The 17,315-nt window shown below is 37.4% G+C and overlaps 1 protein-coding gene across 2 annotated transcripts; it reads right to left on the bottom strand.

Annotated features, from left to right (window-relative positions):
- Positions 1 to 615: 615 nt before the first annotated feature.
- Positions 616 to 8,045, bottom strand: LOC113760675 (spastin). Of its 2 annotated transcripts, none has more exons than XM_027303351.1 (16): positions 7,491 to 8,045; positions 6,830 to 6,951; positions 6,629 to 6,717; positions 6,490 to 6,525; positions 6,196 to 6,289; positions 5,376 to 5,418; positions 5,181 to 5,281; positions 4,673 to 4,737; positions 3,991 to 4,487; positions 3,827 to 3,911; positions 3,605 to 3,730; positions 2,698 to 3,266; positions 2,295 to 2,430; positions 2,145 to 2,213; positions 1,903 to 2,034; positions 616 to 1,105 (listed from the first exon to the last, which is right to left on the bottom strand). In XM_027303351.1, exons 1-16 carry the CDS (start codon positions 7,733 to 7,735, stop codon positions 992 to 994), a joined length of 2,523 nt encoding a protein of 840 aa, XP_027159152.1. In that variant the 5' UTR covers positions 7,736 to 8,045; the 3' UTR covers positions 616 to 991. The 2 variants fall into 2 exon arrangements, with proteins under 2 accessions (XP_027159152.1, XP_027159153.1); XM_027303352.1 differs by lacking the exon at positions 7,491 to 8,045 and adding an exon at positions 7,062 to 7,102.
- Positions 8,046 to 17,315: the final 9,270 nt, after the last annotated feature.

Below are 17,315 nucleotides of genomic sequence, written 5' to 3'. Positions count from 1 at the left end.
GCTAGAAATATTGGTCAGTGACCAGTAATAACAACAACGTATTTAATATGAGTTATAACACCATTAAAAAAAATCAAATTCATTCATAAATTTATTCTTTAAAAGCCTTAAATGTAATAGACTAATCAAACACTACTACGTTATTAATCAAAAAAAAAAAATACAAAAATAGTGGCAATCACGATTTGAAGTTAATATTCACATGAAGTAGTTCTAAAATCATTACAAGTAAGGGTAGCGTTTCAGCGCTAGATGTCGAAATTATCACTAGTGATAACCCTCCCTCCTGAAGGCTCAAATACCACTCTATCAGATCAAACACCAATAATCTTATCCATCTTGAATTTCATGCTTCACATAAAACCAATCATATATTCGTATAATACTCTGGTGATTCAAGAATCCGATAAAAAGAGTTTATCCTTTGTACATGAGAAGTATGACGCTTTCCTCTACTGATTTTGCTTGGAGTTAATGCAAAAAGAATACTACCAAAATGCAACAGTAAATTTACACGACGAATGGACTATCCGCTTTTCATCGAATCTATTACAGTCGAGTCAATAAAATAAACAGACTAACAAATGCCCGTACCCCCCCCCCCTTCCCCCCAAAACACCAAAAACCCACGTCTCAAGCCTACAAAAAAACCACACAAGAACATCTTCAACATCCTCCACTCCGAAGAGCTAACGTGGTTCAGCCAATATCGAACATAGTCGTTAGCATTTCTTCTTTTCTCCTCTTTCAAGAGTGGTTTCAAAAGGGCAACCCAAATGCTTGGAGAATTTTGTGCCTATTCAAATTCTTCTGGGGCGATCAAGAGTTATTCATTGCGGCCAGATTGCGGTGACAGCTTTCACCACTTCCATGCTGCGCTATCCTGGGACAATGGGGTTTCCTGGTTCCCCAGCCTTCTGCTGATTCAGAGTATCACCAAACAGGAAAGGATTTAAGTAACAAGCGTCTGTATATGCAGGCAGCCAGTGACCTAAAGGAAGTAAGACAACTGTTGCTTCTTCCTTGAACCTCCTTCACCATATAGATCATTCCATTGCTTCAGCTCAGCCATGATAGAACCCTCGGAAGCAAAACTGGCAGCCACCTGCAATTGCAAAATATCCTCGTGAGGTTTTACATGACAAAAAAAATATTTGCGTAATACTGTGAAAAAAAGGTCACATGCTCAAAAGACAAGGAAAAAAAATGTGAAAAATGGAAACAAAAAACGAGTAGCGTTGACAAACTAGATTCCTACTACTGTTACTGGAAGTCAAGATGATCAAGGGACAGGAATGCCTCAGTCCTACCAAATTTGGCAAATTAAAGTGACACGAAGGACATGCTCTTTGAGCAGAAAATGGTGCACAGTTACCAGGGGAAACAAAAGATGAAGCTGGCTCATGAGTCCTATTTTTTACTTTCGCATGTGTTGGAACTTTTAAGTAGGTCCTTTAATAGTTGTGAATAAGTAAGAACTGTATTTTACAAGATCATGGGAGGAACATCGGATGGCCACATCTTCACCTCATCGCAGAATACCTCCAGACTCGTCCGTGTCGTTTGAGTAGATTTCCCATATCCTCAGAGTTCCCCTAGAGTACTATTTCCCATTTCAGGGCACCACACATTTTATAAATGACCCAAGGATAACTCAAAATGCAGTCATATAGTATGCTAAAACTCCCAATCTACTTGGCATGGGGACATGACAGAAACACTCGACTAAACCTATCTTTGGGAACTATTTAACTACTCATCTTCCTACACAAGAATGCAAAACTATCAGAAGAAAAGAAACTTTTGCACATTGGAGAACAAATGGACACAAATTTTTCACAGCAGATATGGTTTAAAAAACAAACTTGCTCCATATGACAAGATGAAAGCCAGTACTATTACCTGATTCTTGGCCTGTCTTATGTCTTCCATGTTTAAGGGCCTCAGAGCAATAACGCTTTCTTCTTTTGCTTCCTCATTTCCTTCATCAGCATCTTCAGAGCTCTGCCCTTCTTCAGCTTTCTGTTTTTTCTCCTACACAGGGAAAGAAGGAAAAAGAAAATCAACATAAACCTTAAGAAAAAAAAATACTAGCCAAACTGTATCTTAGGAAGCGAAGTGCAAGAACTTTGCATAAGAATTACCATATCCTTCTTTCTCTCCTGTTGAATCAGCTCTCTCACTGGTCGATAAGCCGCAGTAATGCACAAATTCTGCTTTCAGGAGAAAATGAAAAGCTCATATAAGATTACAAAAATTTGCAATCCAGAAACTTCATACGTACCAAAACAAACCTTGAGATCACTTCCGCTATATCCTTCAGTCATGGCTGCAAGCTCCTTAAAATCTAGGTCTTCTACCTTCTCCTTTGACAGAAGAGTTCTCAAGATCATTTCTCTGCTCTCCACAGAAGGAAGACCAACCATGATCCTGTAAAGCAGAAACTGAGTAAAATCCAGAACCAGATACACAAAAACGCGTCATGAATATATGAAATGAGAAGTTACAACTCAGTCTTCATTCTTCACAATGAGAACTGGTGGTAAACAACACACAACATATAACATAAACCAAAACAATTTCTCATCTTGCTTTCACTTTCATGGACAACAACATTCCAGATGAAGTTAGTAGTGTTAGAATCAGCTTTGACATTTGACAACGTGAAATCCAAAAAAGGTGTAACTATGAATATACCTGCGTTCAAACCGCCTAATTATTGCTTCATCAAGATCAAATGGCCTGTTAGTTGCTGCCAGAACAAGAATTCTTTCACCAGGCTTAGTCAATAGGCCATCCCAATGGCTCATGAACTCATTCTTAATCTTCCGCATAGCCTCATGTTCCCCAACTCTGGTTCTCTGGCCAAGCATGCTATCAACCTCATCCACAAAAATGATGGTAGGAGAAACCTTTGCTGCAAGTGTGAAAAGAGCTCTGACATTTTTTTCGTCTTCACCAAACCATTTTGAAGTAATTGTTGACATTGATACATTTATGAAACTTGCTCCAGCTTCATTCGCAATGGCCTTTGCCAGCATTGTCTTTCCAGTACCAGGAGGCCCAAAGAGCAATATGCCTCTACAAGGCTTTAGAAGACCCCCTTGGAAGAGGTCTGGTCTTCGGAGAGGAAGCATCACAAGCTCTTGAAGTGATTCTTTAATCTCATCCAGAGCACCAATGTCTGCAAATGTCACGCCAATCTCGTTTGCAGGAATAACCTCAGGCCTTATACGTTTCTCAAATTCATTGTCTGGAGGCACATCCTGTAGTTTAAAGTACACAAGAAGTTTCAATAAGAGAAAATGAATGAAAGAGTAGTTTGTGGATTGAACACTAGGCATAAAGTTCATGTTAAACTGTCTGAAATTGCTATTTATGCCTCTAACTTCTCTGCTGTGTGAAATTAATTTAGCGTGAAGTGATGCATTCTCTGACCAGAAAACACCACCTAAGGTTGAAACCTAGCCCATTTTCCAACAAACTTGAAATTTATGGAAGAGAAGTATAGAAGACATGGAGAAACATATAGGAGCAGCATCCAACGTGAAATGGTGGCATTGTCTCCCTTTTCAAGGATCTAATACCACACGATTAGACTTACAGGAGCTTTCGGTGCAGGTGGATTTTCACCATCCTTCTTTGGAACTGATTTTTCAGTCTCAGTTTTGTTTTCGGATGTGGGGTTTGGTTCAGACTTCAAGCCAACATTCTCCTCCCCTTCAGGACCCTATCATTGATGAGAAAAAGAACTATTAACCTTGTCAATATTTACATTCTTGGAACACTTCCTGAGTAAATATCTGATATCAAGACGCAAACTGACCTTGGAAGATTCAGCGCTTGCCTCCAGCTTGATAGTGTCTTTACCACCTTTTCCCTCCTGGAAGATACTCATGCCATGGGACAAACTGTACCAGAGCGTGTAAGCATCAGAAACAGGATGTGTAAATCTAAACAAAACCAAGTACGCCATAGTTTACTGGGTACCTCTTAGATGATATAAGAAGCTTCCCATTGCGATATTCTGGATCCTTGTTATTCATCAGATGATAAGATATTGCAGAAACCACAATTTCCTCTATATAATTACTTAGAATCACTGTATCTGCTTGGCAGATTGATCCTAGATCATCACACACAAGATCATTTGCTTCAAGTACCTCAGAAATATGATTTTTATTATCCTGAATCTGGATTTTTTTCATGTCCTCCTCCAATTGAGCTTTCCAGCTCACAAGATGAGTCTCGTCTTCAGGAGGTCTAATCTCAATATCATAGGGAAATAAAAGACTGATTCTCTCATCCACGTCACCACAATCATCTTCAGGATCCAACATGCGGGAACCAAGTACCACGATTGATCCTGTTAATTTCTTTAACATTCTGTCAAACAATTTGTATAATCTGGAGGACTGGAGAAGAAGCCTTTCTACATCCCTGATGTATAGAATGATGCAGCTACTTTTAGAGACTGAAACCAAGACCTGCAATATTAAAAATCTTCTTTTCAGCACACTAAGAATTCTAGTACCAGCATTTCACAATTACTTAGAATATATCATCAAATCAGAAGATTAAAGAACCAGAATAGCAGTAGAATGCAACAAGCAACAGAACCAACGTTTTGTTGGTAGTAGGCAAAGAATTGACTTTGAACAATAAGATTTACCTTGTGCAGTGACTGTAAGAAAATCTTTTCATCAAAACACCAGCTGGTGATGCGCTTGGGAGGAGCTAAAATTAATAATAGAAAAATCAATCACATAAAAGGTTTTCAATATGGAAATTATCTACCAGAAAGAGCTTTCTATTCTCTCAAAGCACTTAAAAAGCAAGAGAAGAGATGCAGCAATTTCAGTCCTCCTTTTCAAAGTTTCCATCCAGACAATAATCCAGATAAGAAAAAAAACTGAAAAAAAAAAGGAATACATGATATACTTGATACAATTCCCCAGTATCAACAAAAGATTAAATGCAACATCATCGGAGATTGAAGTAGAGAGAATAGCAACTCCAGAAAAATGCTGAATTAAGGAAGACATGTTTAGAAAAGAAAATGCGGGAAAAGTTTAGTCAATTGGGTGAAGAAATTGGTCAGTCCATCAAATATCAAAATGTTTTTTCCTTTTCTTTTATGTAGTCTCCTTTACTGCTAAAGTTGAAAGCTCCATGTTTACCTGAATTTGAAGATGATGACTGGGAGCTAATGCTACTCATATCTGAAGAGACAGAGGAATTTCTGCGATGCTTTAGAGAATGGTTTACTCCTTCTGTGTGCCTATAAAACATGGTCAATATGTAAGTAGTGGATATAAACCTAATTGGTCTTATCTTTAATGAGCAAGCAAAAGACAAGAGAAGTGTTACTCTACCTTAATTTACTGTCGAAGCCACTGCTTTGCCTAGCTAATGTACCTGTAATAATCAGTATTTGGATTCTTTAAGAAGCTCATGAAAGATGTATGCAAGACCATGCATATAAAACTTTAAGAAACAAAAACCAAACAGATTCCCAACACGTAGCCTCCAACTTCAAGTTCCATAAGATCCACAAGATGGCAAATATTATACAGCCTTAAGTTGAGGAACAATAAGTGACTAGTATTTAAAGCCCATCTGTTGCTAACTCTAACTCTTTCCAAATAAATTTTTCCTGACCAACATAAAATGAGGAAGAGCAGCACAAATAGCATACGCAATGAAGTGTGCCACCATGAACAGTTCATGGCACATTATGTATACCATTTTGTATGATTTTAAACCAATTGTCATGTTTTGCAGACATTCATATTCTTAGCAATGCGTTCAAGCCCTGCAGGGCATGTTGGTGCCCTCTTTCATCTCAAAGATGAAGGAACCAAGATGGTTCACTTTAATGAATAGAGGAAGCAAACTATATCCCTTCTTTGTCTGAGCCCACAAAATGGAAGCAAATAAACAGCCAGTTTACGCTATAAGATAATCACTTTTACTGAAAAGTTGAGTTACTCCTGTACCAATATTCTTTATCACTATTGTAGGGAAATAATTACTTAATAAAACACCATTTAAATGAATAAATATAGAAAATTTTTAACATGAAAATAAAATCTGTGGCAATAACACTGAAAGAGAAGAAGCATTCAGAAACCAAAAGAAGGCTATCACAGCATGGCATGCAAGAGCCTTAATTTAAATGCTTCCCTTTCATACCTCGATTATCCTCACTATTTGCAATGATTGAGAAGGAACCAAGCAAACTGGACATCTTTTCCAATGTCAACTCTGAGATTGACCTCTTGAACGACTAAAAAGGAAACAATGTTCCATTAAGGAAAAGTGATCCAAATGAAAAAACTTCTCATTAGGGACAGGCAAAAAAATTAAAAAAACAAAAGGATAGTGCCTACAAGTCCCGCAAACAAGACTTAACCTAGAATACCACTGAACGCTATTGAAACAAAGAAATCCATGCATCAGGTTCTCAGCGTATACAAAGTTACGTACCGGTTCTCTTTTTGCAGTACCGTACTTGCTCTGCATCTGCAAAAATTGACCCAGATTTAAGATAGTAATGATAATAATAATAATATAAGACTGGGAAAGCAATATGCATTAGGAAACAATGCCTTTCCCACACGTTCACCTTCAAAGAAAAATCAGTAATATCCAGCAGAAGCAACTTCGCATCAAAGTGATGAGCCAGGGCCTTGGCAAGCATTTGCTGGTATAGTTCTGGAAAGGCATAATACAAAAAGTGAAGAAGCAGATATGTAGACACCTTCAGGTGGAACAGTTAGCAGAAAAATACATAATTTTACTGCATCAAATGTAGTGTGTACTGTACCAGCAGGTCCAGAAAGTAATATGGCCCTACTAGCAGGAGAAAGATTTCTGGTATGCTTAATCGCATCTAAGTGCCTTAGATGAACATAGGCTGCACTTGTGAGTAACACCCGTGTACGTTCACTGCCAAGGCATCAAACATCGAAAGATGGTGATTGAGAGCATACAATACAACTGAAAGGGAAAGCTAATTTACTTAATAATCTGGCTCAGATTAGTAATCGAGGAGTTACGATCATAAATGGATGTTCGAAAACTAAGCAGAGAGTTAGTTCATCGAAGCATAAGAAGAGTAACCATACGGGTGATCCATCACGGCACTTGTTATTAAGAGCAAAACATGAAATGTAGTATCTAGAAAATAGCCAAAAAAAAGAAAGAAAAAAGAAAAGAAATCTCCTCATCTGGTAGCAAATAAAACTTCAAAATGCGCAACTATAAACATTACTAGTAAAATATTTGCATCTATGGCATAGTATACACGTCGGTCTCAGTAAAGTTGTTGGTTATATTACTTTTACCGCCATTCTTTTGAAAAAAACGGAAGGAGGAAAAAGAAAAAATCCATAGAAAGTTTTATTTAAGGAAAAGAGAAGGAAAGAAAAACCAGAAAGAGGGGAAAGGAAAATCTTGCAAAGCGGCGTCGAAGTGAAGAATTGAACCTGAGGTAATAAGGGAAGTCATCAAAGGAGACTTGGGAGTCTTTGCCGGGAATAATGAGCCTGAGAAGCTCGAGCTGAATTTGGTCGCCGGTAATGCCATCGGGCGCCGCCGTGGCCCAACCATTATTGTCACAGTAATTATTGATCCCACTCCATCTGCTAACAGTTTGTCCTGACACCAAACCAAGCCCCACACCTACCCCCACCCCTATTGCCGATAATAATATGTGCTTCTTCTGTTCCATCCTCTATCTTCTTCCACTTCCTCCTCTCACTACCATTCAATCATCAATATATTCATACACCACAAAAAAAAAAATTGTCAAACAATTACGGAGTACTAATACATTCAATCGATCACCTTCTCTTATTTCCTTTTTCTTTTGTGATTCTTATTGCTTTTTTTTCCTTTTTTGAAGAAAAAAGAATCTCAGTTGAAGATCAAGGACAAGAATCAACAGAGGCAATGAATGCGATCCGTAGAAGAATCGGTTTGTTGTTTTGAGGGCAATAATGCGAGTGCTTGTGATAAGAATCCCTCCCTCTATATATTTACACACACACATATATATAGAGAGAGGGAGAGATAGAATGGGGGGCTGGAAGGGGAGGGGAGGTTTAACTTTTACATAACTTTTAAATGGACAATGACAGGTAATATGAAAAAAAGATGTTTTTTCCTGCAAAGAAAGAAAGAAAGAAAGTTGGGGAAGGAAGGAGGAGGAGGGGATGACCGATAAATAATACACTAGTACCAGACTACCAGTATACTACTCCTAATAATGAATGGTTTAATTGGCAAGTTGGGGGGCTACAGGCTACAGTACAAAGACGAAGAGAACGAGAAATGCGTATATCCCCGAATGATTATTATGAGACTTGAGACGACGACATTGGTCCATTCTTTCTTTCTTCATTTATTTGACAGTCAAAAAATTAAAAATTATACGACTTGGAGAGTAGCAATTGATACTACTCAACTCGACAGTTGACGGGACAGGTAAGCTACAAAATGGCCCCGACGGCCCAACAACTTGTTCCTTCCCGCTGTCCGCAGCTGTTTTTTTTTTTTTTTTAAATTTTATTTTAACGGTTGTGGGGAGTATGCCATCGGTATTAATAATTTTTTTTAACGAGTATCCAAGACATTTAAAATATATTTATTGTACACTTTTATATTTATAAAACTTTGTGGATTAATTATATTATTTTATAAAAACTTCAACACTTGTCTAAAAAAATTTAACCAAACCCTCCTATTGTCAATTGCCATTTACAATCCATTCTTTCTCTATCATCAACTTTTTTGTCTAGTAAGAGCAGCTAAACACTTGACGGTTCAAAATTTTGCACAATATTTCATCTATTCAAATATTAAAAATATATAGATTGAACTCTTGACTTTTCATCAATGTATCACGTGCGTGATGCATCCGTTTGATCGATGGTGATTCAGTACCCATCGATTCCTTGAATCCAGTTAAATCACCCCCTTACAGTAGGTTCGAGTCACCAAATCTGTGACGTCAAATCTACCCAAGAAAGAGTATATACAAGTGGACTACTGCCGCCATGCCTCAGGCTTTGCTGCTTGGCGGCCCGTTGCAACTTTTCAATTTCGGGTGCAGAATGCGTATCAGACGCCGCCACCACCACCACCGCCCCTTCTTTTTTTTTTTGGGCGTCGTGACTTTCCGTGGACGGTCCCAAAGGCGTTACTCGCACATGTTTGCTTCTTTTCTTTCCCATTTCCACGTCCTCTATTGGTGATGCTATCTATGCTTTCCACGCCATTGCCTCCTTCTAGTTGTTCTATTGTCAAAGAGAGTCGGCTAGGCTAGCCGCCTTCCAAATTCTCCAGAGCCCAGACTGCCAAATACCAATAAGCCACAAAATAGAAATACTACTGCAAAACAGGCAGGTATGGTGTTTTAGTTTTATTTTCATTTTCATTTTCTTAGGGCACTAATTAATGATGTTTTGATAATTAGTGAGCTTATTTATTTAATGTTTCCACGTGTTCTGATTCTTTTGCTTGGGGAATTTGAAGGCCAAAATACCCTTCTAATTATCATGCATCTCCGGACGTACCCACTAGCTTTGCCTAATAATCAAGATCATTAAAGCGCAGTAGGAGTATTATACTAGTATATAAATGATAACTCTTGATTGCCCCGAATACTCTGTAATAATAACTTTATCGACCATTTCGAAGCTTTCAATCAAGCACGAGTGATTTTCCAGGTCATGGTTGATGTCCGGACTAAACAACGGGAAAAGGAAACCATGCCACTGAGAATTTGGCAAATGTTAAGCTTTCAAAGTAATGAAAAGATTTAGGTCAAGTTGGTACTTATGATTAATTATACCCTACCAATATTTTCAGGTAAAGTTTAGTTGGAAGAAATGGAGAGAGTGCAAGGTGAGGACCATTTGCGGCAGCCAGCCATGACCCCCTTTTTCAACTCAAGAAGAAAGTTTTGAGTGACATGCATTTATTTATAAATATAATATAATAGCATCTGTGTTGGTTGAAAGCCCGCAGGAAACGCACTCTCTCCATTGGATCCTTCTGCTTTCTTTTCATTTCTTTTTTCTTTTTAATATGGAGACTTTCACCATAGGAAGAAAAGGCGACAGGTCTTAATAAGAGTCTTAATAGTCTTGACTTCAATTCAACCTCAAATTTTTTAATACTTGCTTTCTCTTTTTCGACAATCGGCAATAGTCAACTCTACACCTATTTCTACTCTTATTTTATCCTATTCTAAAGGGGTTCAACTGAACTAATGAGGGGAACTGACGGAGATTAAATCAACATCGGATCAAACGAGTGCATTACACACCCGACTGAATGTTTTAGAAAGCCATATAAACCCTTGCCCTCCAACCCTAAAGGTTTGGTGGTGACCACCAGAGGAGAGGAAGGCCGGTGGCTTTCTAATACTTACTTGAAAGAAACAAATTAAAGAAAGCTGAAACTGTAGTAGGGGTGCAAATAAGGGGACGCCCACGTATTGGTATGGTACCAACGAAGCTCTCAAAAAGTGGCCCTCAAAAAGTGGCCGTACATGATGACTTGGAATGTGAAAGGAATTGAACCCTTTGGCTTTTGGACGAGAGGAAAAAGGCAAGGGGTCTTATTTAGGAAAGATCAATTGGTGAAACGACGGAGAGAAATCCTCGTCACCAAGCTGATCTTTTCCAGATCAGCATCACATGCATGCTTTGTGATTTACACGCAATTCCACTATATCATATGCTGTTTTAATTTTGGCAACTATTATACTACAGTTTCGAGCAACTCTTTTAGCTTCATGAAAATAATTAGTAAGGTGCACGAGGCCAAAAAACAATGGAGTAATAATTACTCCCATTTGTGGTCCTATATATATTGTCGTCTTTTCATTACTTTTTCCTTCTTTTTTGGTGGAATTTGATTGGCTTGGAAATGGAAACAACAAACTAGCTTCTTTGCCAAAGGCGGACATTCTTTCACTTCGGTTGTCTCTGTCTGTTTTTTTTTTTTTTTTCCGTTCTTGCTCATCCTAATCTGAACTTGTGAACCAATACAAAAGGCATAGGGCCATAGGCTGCTAAGCCCTTGAACAAGTAAGAAACCAATTAACTATATAGACCCTCGAAAATTTTACACAAATTTTTATTTTTTAAAAAAATTTTTGAAGTCGAGAAAAGGCACTAGTCATCGTCAAAATAAAGTGCGACGATAGCATGAGTGTTGCACATTTAGGTGTAACAAAAGATCCGTATTTAGGGGATCAGAAGAAGTCGATGACACCACCAGAAAATAAGTTTATGGTGCAGTGCACTACAATTGTTTTATTTCATTAGACGCTCTCTCTTTCCGAATGTACCATTTCGCTAGCCTAATAGTAGTATCAACACTACTCGTGCAAAGTGACAAATAATATAAACTGTTTAACTAATAATATCTTGCAAAGTGACAAATCAGAAGGACACATAATAATAATAATAATAATAATGCACAAATAAATCAGACAAACAACGAGGAGAGAAATCTCAAGTCCATCCCCACATGCAATGCAATTCAGGCAAATGTGCGGTTGCGCCACCACTCGATCGACATGATATTTTTTAAGAATTTTGCTATAGTGCCGAATTTGAAAATCATTTATTATTGTCGCTCGTTGCGTGTGCGCGTTTACTATTAGGGAATACCAACTTTATCCTTAAAAGGGACTTATTGATTTTTCATTTTTTAGCATTTATTCCTTGACTAATTTCTTGCTTTCCAACAGTGTTTAGCGCAGGTTCTACTGAATTTCAGACATGGGCGGAAATACATGTAATTTGTGTGCTTTGATGATGTAGTAGTTATTGAGTGTCAAACCAACCTTTTGAGAATGAAATGAGTAGGAACTTTGCCGGCCGACCAAGAAAAAGAAAAGAACCGGTGCATGAAAGCTTAGTAAAGGCACCACACGCAACATTATTATTTTTCTCAAGTTCTCTAACTAATGGCGGTTGCTTTCCAGTTTACAATTAAAGTGATCGGTCAAAAATCAATTTCATGACCCTCTCCCTCCGGAGAGGGTAACGAATATGATAGGGTTGTGAATATGATAGGTCGCATTAACATCTTCCGTTAACAACCAAAAGATTACAATTTCACTGAACTCCTTTTGAGGTTTTAAGAATTACACTTACTTCTCTTAATTTGACACTTTTAATAATCAAACCTTATATTTGATCAAAAATTTAATGAATACCCTAAAATTATAAGCTGAAATTACTTTCCAAAATAATTGTGAAGTATTTAACACAACTATAATAAAATATGTGTCAAGTTTTTAATACCCATATTTGTTGTTTGATAAACAATCATGACGACAATAGTTGTATTACTATAATAGATGCTTTATTGGGGATACATATTCTTTGTAATTAAGTTGGACAAAAAAGTATCATCATAATTCTTTCTTGTTACCGTCAGTATAAGAAATATTTATCTACGAATAATACATAACTTTCCTATTATATCACCGTATAATTTCCGAGAAAAAAAAAACATTTAAGACATGTACCCCCGATAAACAATGGTGCATGATAAAAACATTTGTATATTGACGGTAATGTGTCTTGTTTAAAATTTCAAACTCAACAAACAAACAAAATATTAGAGTTTAATTGAGGGGTAATAATGAAAAGAATTGTTTCGGTACATAACGTGATTTGGTTGAATTTCATTTTATTTAAAACTAAGTGCAAAGCTCAGCATAACATATGAAAAAAAAATGATGGAGAGAATAAGTATGTGACAATCAAAATGTCTCGTTAGGAAAGTTAATACCGCTAGTAGCAAGATCTTAAAGAGCTTTATGGATGTAATCTTCTTAAGTAGTTTGTCTTTTTCAACGTTGAAAAGTGGCACCCTGTCAATCTGACAACAAGGGTTCTTTAGGAAAGGTAAGATCAAATTCAACCCGTTGGCGCCCCGGAGATGTGGCTGCGATGATGATCAAGGCTGAAGAGCAATTCATTCCGGTACCTATTAATCAAGCAATAGCTGAACTTGGTGGTAAGTATTACTTTTGGAGGGATGCCGACCGGCACTGAGATTGCAAATTGCCCATAGCGACAAGTACAGAAAAAACGTAATAATAGTGGGTATTAGAGATCTGTCCATTCAAGTGGGTCAAAAACTTGAAAGTGAAGCAACAACATGTTAAACTAATAAGACAACACCAAAAAGTTATCAGAGTTAGTATGAGAAACATTGGCGGAAAAACTTAAAGAGGTAGGAATGAAATCCCATAAAGTTGCATCGTGCGGCATGAAACCCACAAACGAATAAGTGTTCCTTTTTCCAATATGTTGTGTGGGGTTTGTCAACATAAACTTGTTGGGAAGAGAGTAGTGATGTTCTTCTATTCACAATTACTTGTTAAGAAGAAGAAGAAGAAGAAGAAGAAGAAGAAGAAGAAGAAGCGATGAGGGATTGATCAGTCTCGTGGTTGAACAATTTACCTGATTTAAGTTGAATTTAGATGATTGAGAGAGTTCAACTTGTCCAGTTCCGTCCAAAAGCTGAATAAATGGAAAGCGTCAATTACAAAGAGTCCCTTTCCCTTGTACATTAACAATTGCTTGTACATTATTAACACAATTATCTAACGAAGAGAGTTGATCGTATTTGGTCCTTAAATCTTGCTGCCATTCGCTTATTAGTTTCTCCCGGGAGATCATGAGATAAGAAGAGTAACTGCTACTAGTAATTTTTTTTTTTTTTGTTTCAACACAGGAAGTATCTCAAATTTTGTTAGACTAATTTTCCTGTGCCTGTGCACCCCGACCTCCAAGAATACACAAACAGTGAAAAGGTGACTCCAAGAACACACGTTTTCGAGATCTAACTAGACTACCTCGAAATCATATGAACCAACCCCAAAGAACAACCGCCAGTAGTATTTGGTTTCAACGAAATTTGGGTTGGTTTTGTAAGAGTCTCGTCGCTGGTGTTAGGGAGCACCAAAGCCGCGAACAGAATAGTGGATTGGGGTCAAACAGTGATGTGAATGGGTTGGCCCTTTTCTGATCTAGCTCTAGTTCAACACAGGCCCAGTCGTATTTCAACAATCGGATAGGCTGATCTGAAGCCATCCAGTCCAGGGTTTCGTCCAAACATAAAACTGAAAAGTTACGGAGAAGTAGTCAAGAGTAATTTGACGGCTATGATTCTTTCCATTGAATTTCTCTCCGTTGGTGCCTTATTCTCAATTGTTTCTTGTCATGTAAAAATGATTTTAGAACGCCAGAGTTTAAAAAAAAGTACCAATTAGATACTCCTTTTTTAAGCTTCTTTTGTGCTAAAAAAAAAAAAATCAAAATTAGGATTGAAAAAAAAAAAGTTAAGAACACAATAAAATAGCTTTTTCAAATCATAATCTAAATTTATGTCTCCAGAATCAATTGAAAACAAGTAAATACGAAGGGGACAACTTGGTCCAGGCTTCTTCATTAGGAACAAGTAAAATTTTTCTCTCCGTTACTTTTCTCTCCATTTATTTGTCTATTTCTTATATATATACACGCACACAACTAAAATTTTCACAATAAGTTGTTTATGTCAACAATTTTATTTTCACAAGTAGATCAACATACCTAAAAATCAAGCTCATTTAGGAATATTTTGTCATTCAATTTGCACAAAACGTTTTGACGGTGCAAAATGGGTTAAAACTATGACAAAAATTGTAAAGTTTGATCCAATAGTGAAATCTATTCAATTTAATTTGAATTTTTGTATGTACTTTAAACAATAGAAGAAATATAACTTGGATGATTTTGATTTTCAAAAAATAATATTACAATTATGTTTATTTAGGTGTAACGAAGAGAAAATTTTCTCGGAGAAGAGCCCAACCCAAATCCGGGGCATAGTATTGTAGCATCGTTGGGTACAAATTGTCTTCCGCACAATGACGAAAAGTTGAATGAGCCTTTTTTTTTTTTTTTTTTTTTTTTTTGGGGTGATTAATGAAATCCCTCCGACAGAAGACACCACGATTCATGTGTGATATGTTTGGGGTTCAAATGGGAGTGTTTTTTCTATTCGAAGTTTTGTCTGCATGTCCTCCGTTCCAAATAAACTGTCCTCCTCCCTTCACTGCTCCGCCCGCTTCCAAGATACAATTATTCTCTGCTAGAATGCATTGTCGCAGGGCCTCTGGCCAAGGTGCAAATCTAACAAATCTTACTTGTGACTCCACTCCTTAATCTAGCTTCCATCCGAAACTTCGTTCCAAGGGCTTTAAATCAATTGCTAATTACTTAGCCTGTCAACATTAATTAAGCTGCAAAGTTACTGGCTAGCTTTTTACCAATTCACATTTCAGCTCAAGGATTTTGTGCAGCGCACGGGCGGTAATCTATAAGACTATCTGGCACAAGCACTATATTTGAAATTCAACTTTTGCACACATGTCATGAATCAAACGGTGATAGTGTATATTCACTGTCAGTGCATATAAGATTTACTATGGATTAATCATTCCTATACAGATATATAGTGTATACACTATCAGTTTTAGATGAATGACAGCTATGTAAAATTTGAGTTTGAAATTCAACTTGAGTTTTTATAATGCATGATTGAAAGTACTTGGGTCGACATTATTGGATGGTGAAGACGTGAGTAGCCTGAGATGATGATGCATATATGATGGTTCTAATAATTAGGACGTTGCTTTCACACAAAATTTATGTTCTTTTGCTGGGGGCTCAATTTTCAGAAACCAAGCCAAGCCATGATGTATATAGATAGCAGTGGTGGTGGCCATATTTCATTGAAGAGAAACAATTAATGCCATGTTTGTAAGTGACTATCAAGCAAGAGGAATACTGCTACTAGCAAAAATTAGTTGCTTGTTGAGTTTCGGTCCCCCCTCCCCCCCCCCCCCCCCAATCTTAAATGGACGTAGGTCGCCAACTTGCAACAAGAAAAGGCATGAGAACATGCACATGACTTGGGTGGCTGCGCTGGTGGTGGTGGTGCTGCTGCTGCTGCTGCTTCTACATGTATAGAGATATAGAGGGACAAAGACTGGAAAAAAAACCAACAAAACATGAGACAGAGAAGTGGAAATAATCACAAGAAAGTAACTGTCAAAAGTTTGGCAAGATGTAGGAGCATATTTTGTCCATGTCCCCTCCTCTCATGGACACTTGACAAACTTACACCATCATACCATACGGTGCTACAATGTTATCATTTTCATCAGCCACTAGCCGGCCTGAGTCGGTAAGGCGTGGCCATGAGAGAACTGGGACTCAGGAAAAGTGTCAACTGGCTCATCACCACCATAGAGACTCGCCAGGAGAAGTCCACATGTTGGAACGTGCAGGATCGCATCACCGGTTCGTAGGACCCTACCATGATTTAGAGCCACATTCCGATTCCATATATATATATATGACTAATATTCTAGTCAGTTAATAATAATGAGTTTAGGAAGATGGCCATATTATATATAAGGGTTGAGTTGCGTTAGTGGAGTTGAATGGAGTGGCAGGATTATGTGGGGTTCCAGATGAAGCCCAGACCAGATGAGGGATAAGGATTCTCAATGTCATAAAGGTCAGGTGATAGGCCATGATTGATATATATATATATATGTATATACATGCTGATTATACTAGCTAGCTAGCAAGAAGAATGAAAGTGGTTAGCAAAATTAAATGGAGACGATAATTGTCTTTGGGTGCTTTCGACTAGTACGGATGGATTGTCCCAAGCTTCATCACCAGCAAAACGAATCACATTTAACTCCACATTTTCATCAAGTATTGTATGATTCAATACTAAGGTCTGTATACCAGAATGCATCTACAGTTAATAAAGGTTGAAGCTAGAAGGAAAAGAGGCAGGATGAGGAAAAGCATTAATTGCACGGCAGAGTACTCATTAATCATATGTATCTTATGGCATTTCCACCTTTATAGTATGTTTTGCAATATTATTATTCTTAGCATTGGCTTCTTGGTATGAAGCAAAGATCGGCATTAGGACGGCAAATTTGACCTATCCAACCAAACAACTATTCAATTTGCTGCATCACATTATTATTATTATTTTTTATAAATTTTTTTGTAGTGTTATTTGCTGCATGCACGTCTCTACATGAGATATTCTACACATGAGTTGGTCTGTACAAGATTAATTATTCTACACATGAGATAACTAATTGTACACAATTTTGTATAATACTCCCTCCGTCCCACTTTGATAGTCCTGTTTTCCTTATTTGTCTGTCTCAAATTGTAGTTCACTTTCCAATTGAAGAA

Source organism: Coffea eugenioides, chromosome 2 (assembly GCF_003713205.1).
Source record: "Coffea eugenioides isolate CCC68of chromosome 2, Ceug_1.0, whole genome shotgun sequence".
NCBI classification, from domain to species: Eukaryota; Viridiplantae; Streptophyta; class Magnoliopsida; order Gentianales; family Rubiaceae; genus Coffea; species Coffea eugenioides.
Note: the sequence above shows the minus strand (reverse complement) of the source record. Positions and strands in the feature narration are given on the sequence as shown.

Bases quoted from the DNA above. Each gene is read 5' to 3' on its own strand.
- LOC113760675 (XM_027303351.1), bottom strand. From the start codon at position 7,735: ATGGAACAGAAGAAGCACATATTATTATCGGCAATAGGGGTGGGGGTA. The intron at 2,214-2,294 runs GTTTGTTTTGGT...TCCTGAAAGCAG, and splicing joins ATAGCGGAAGTGATCTCAAG to AATTTGTGCATTACTGCGGC. The intron at 2,035-2,144 runs GTAATTCTTATG...TTCCCTGTGTAG, and splicing joins AGGAGAGAAAGAAGGATATG to GAGAAAAAACAGAAAGCTGA.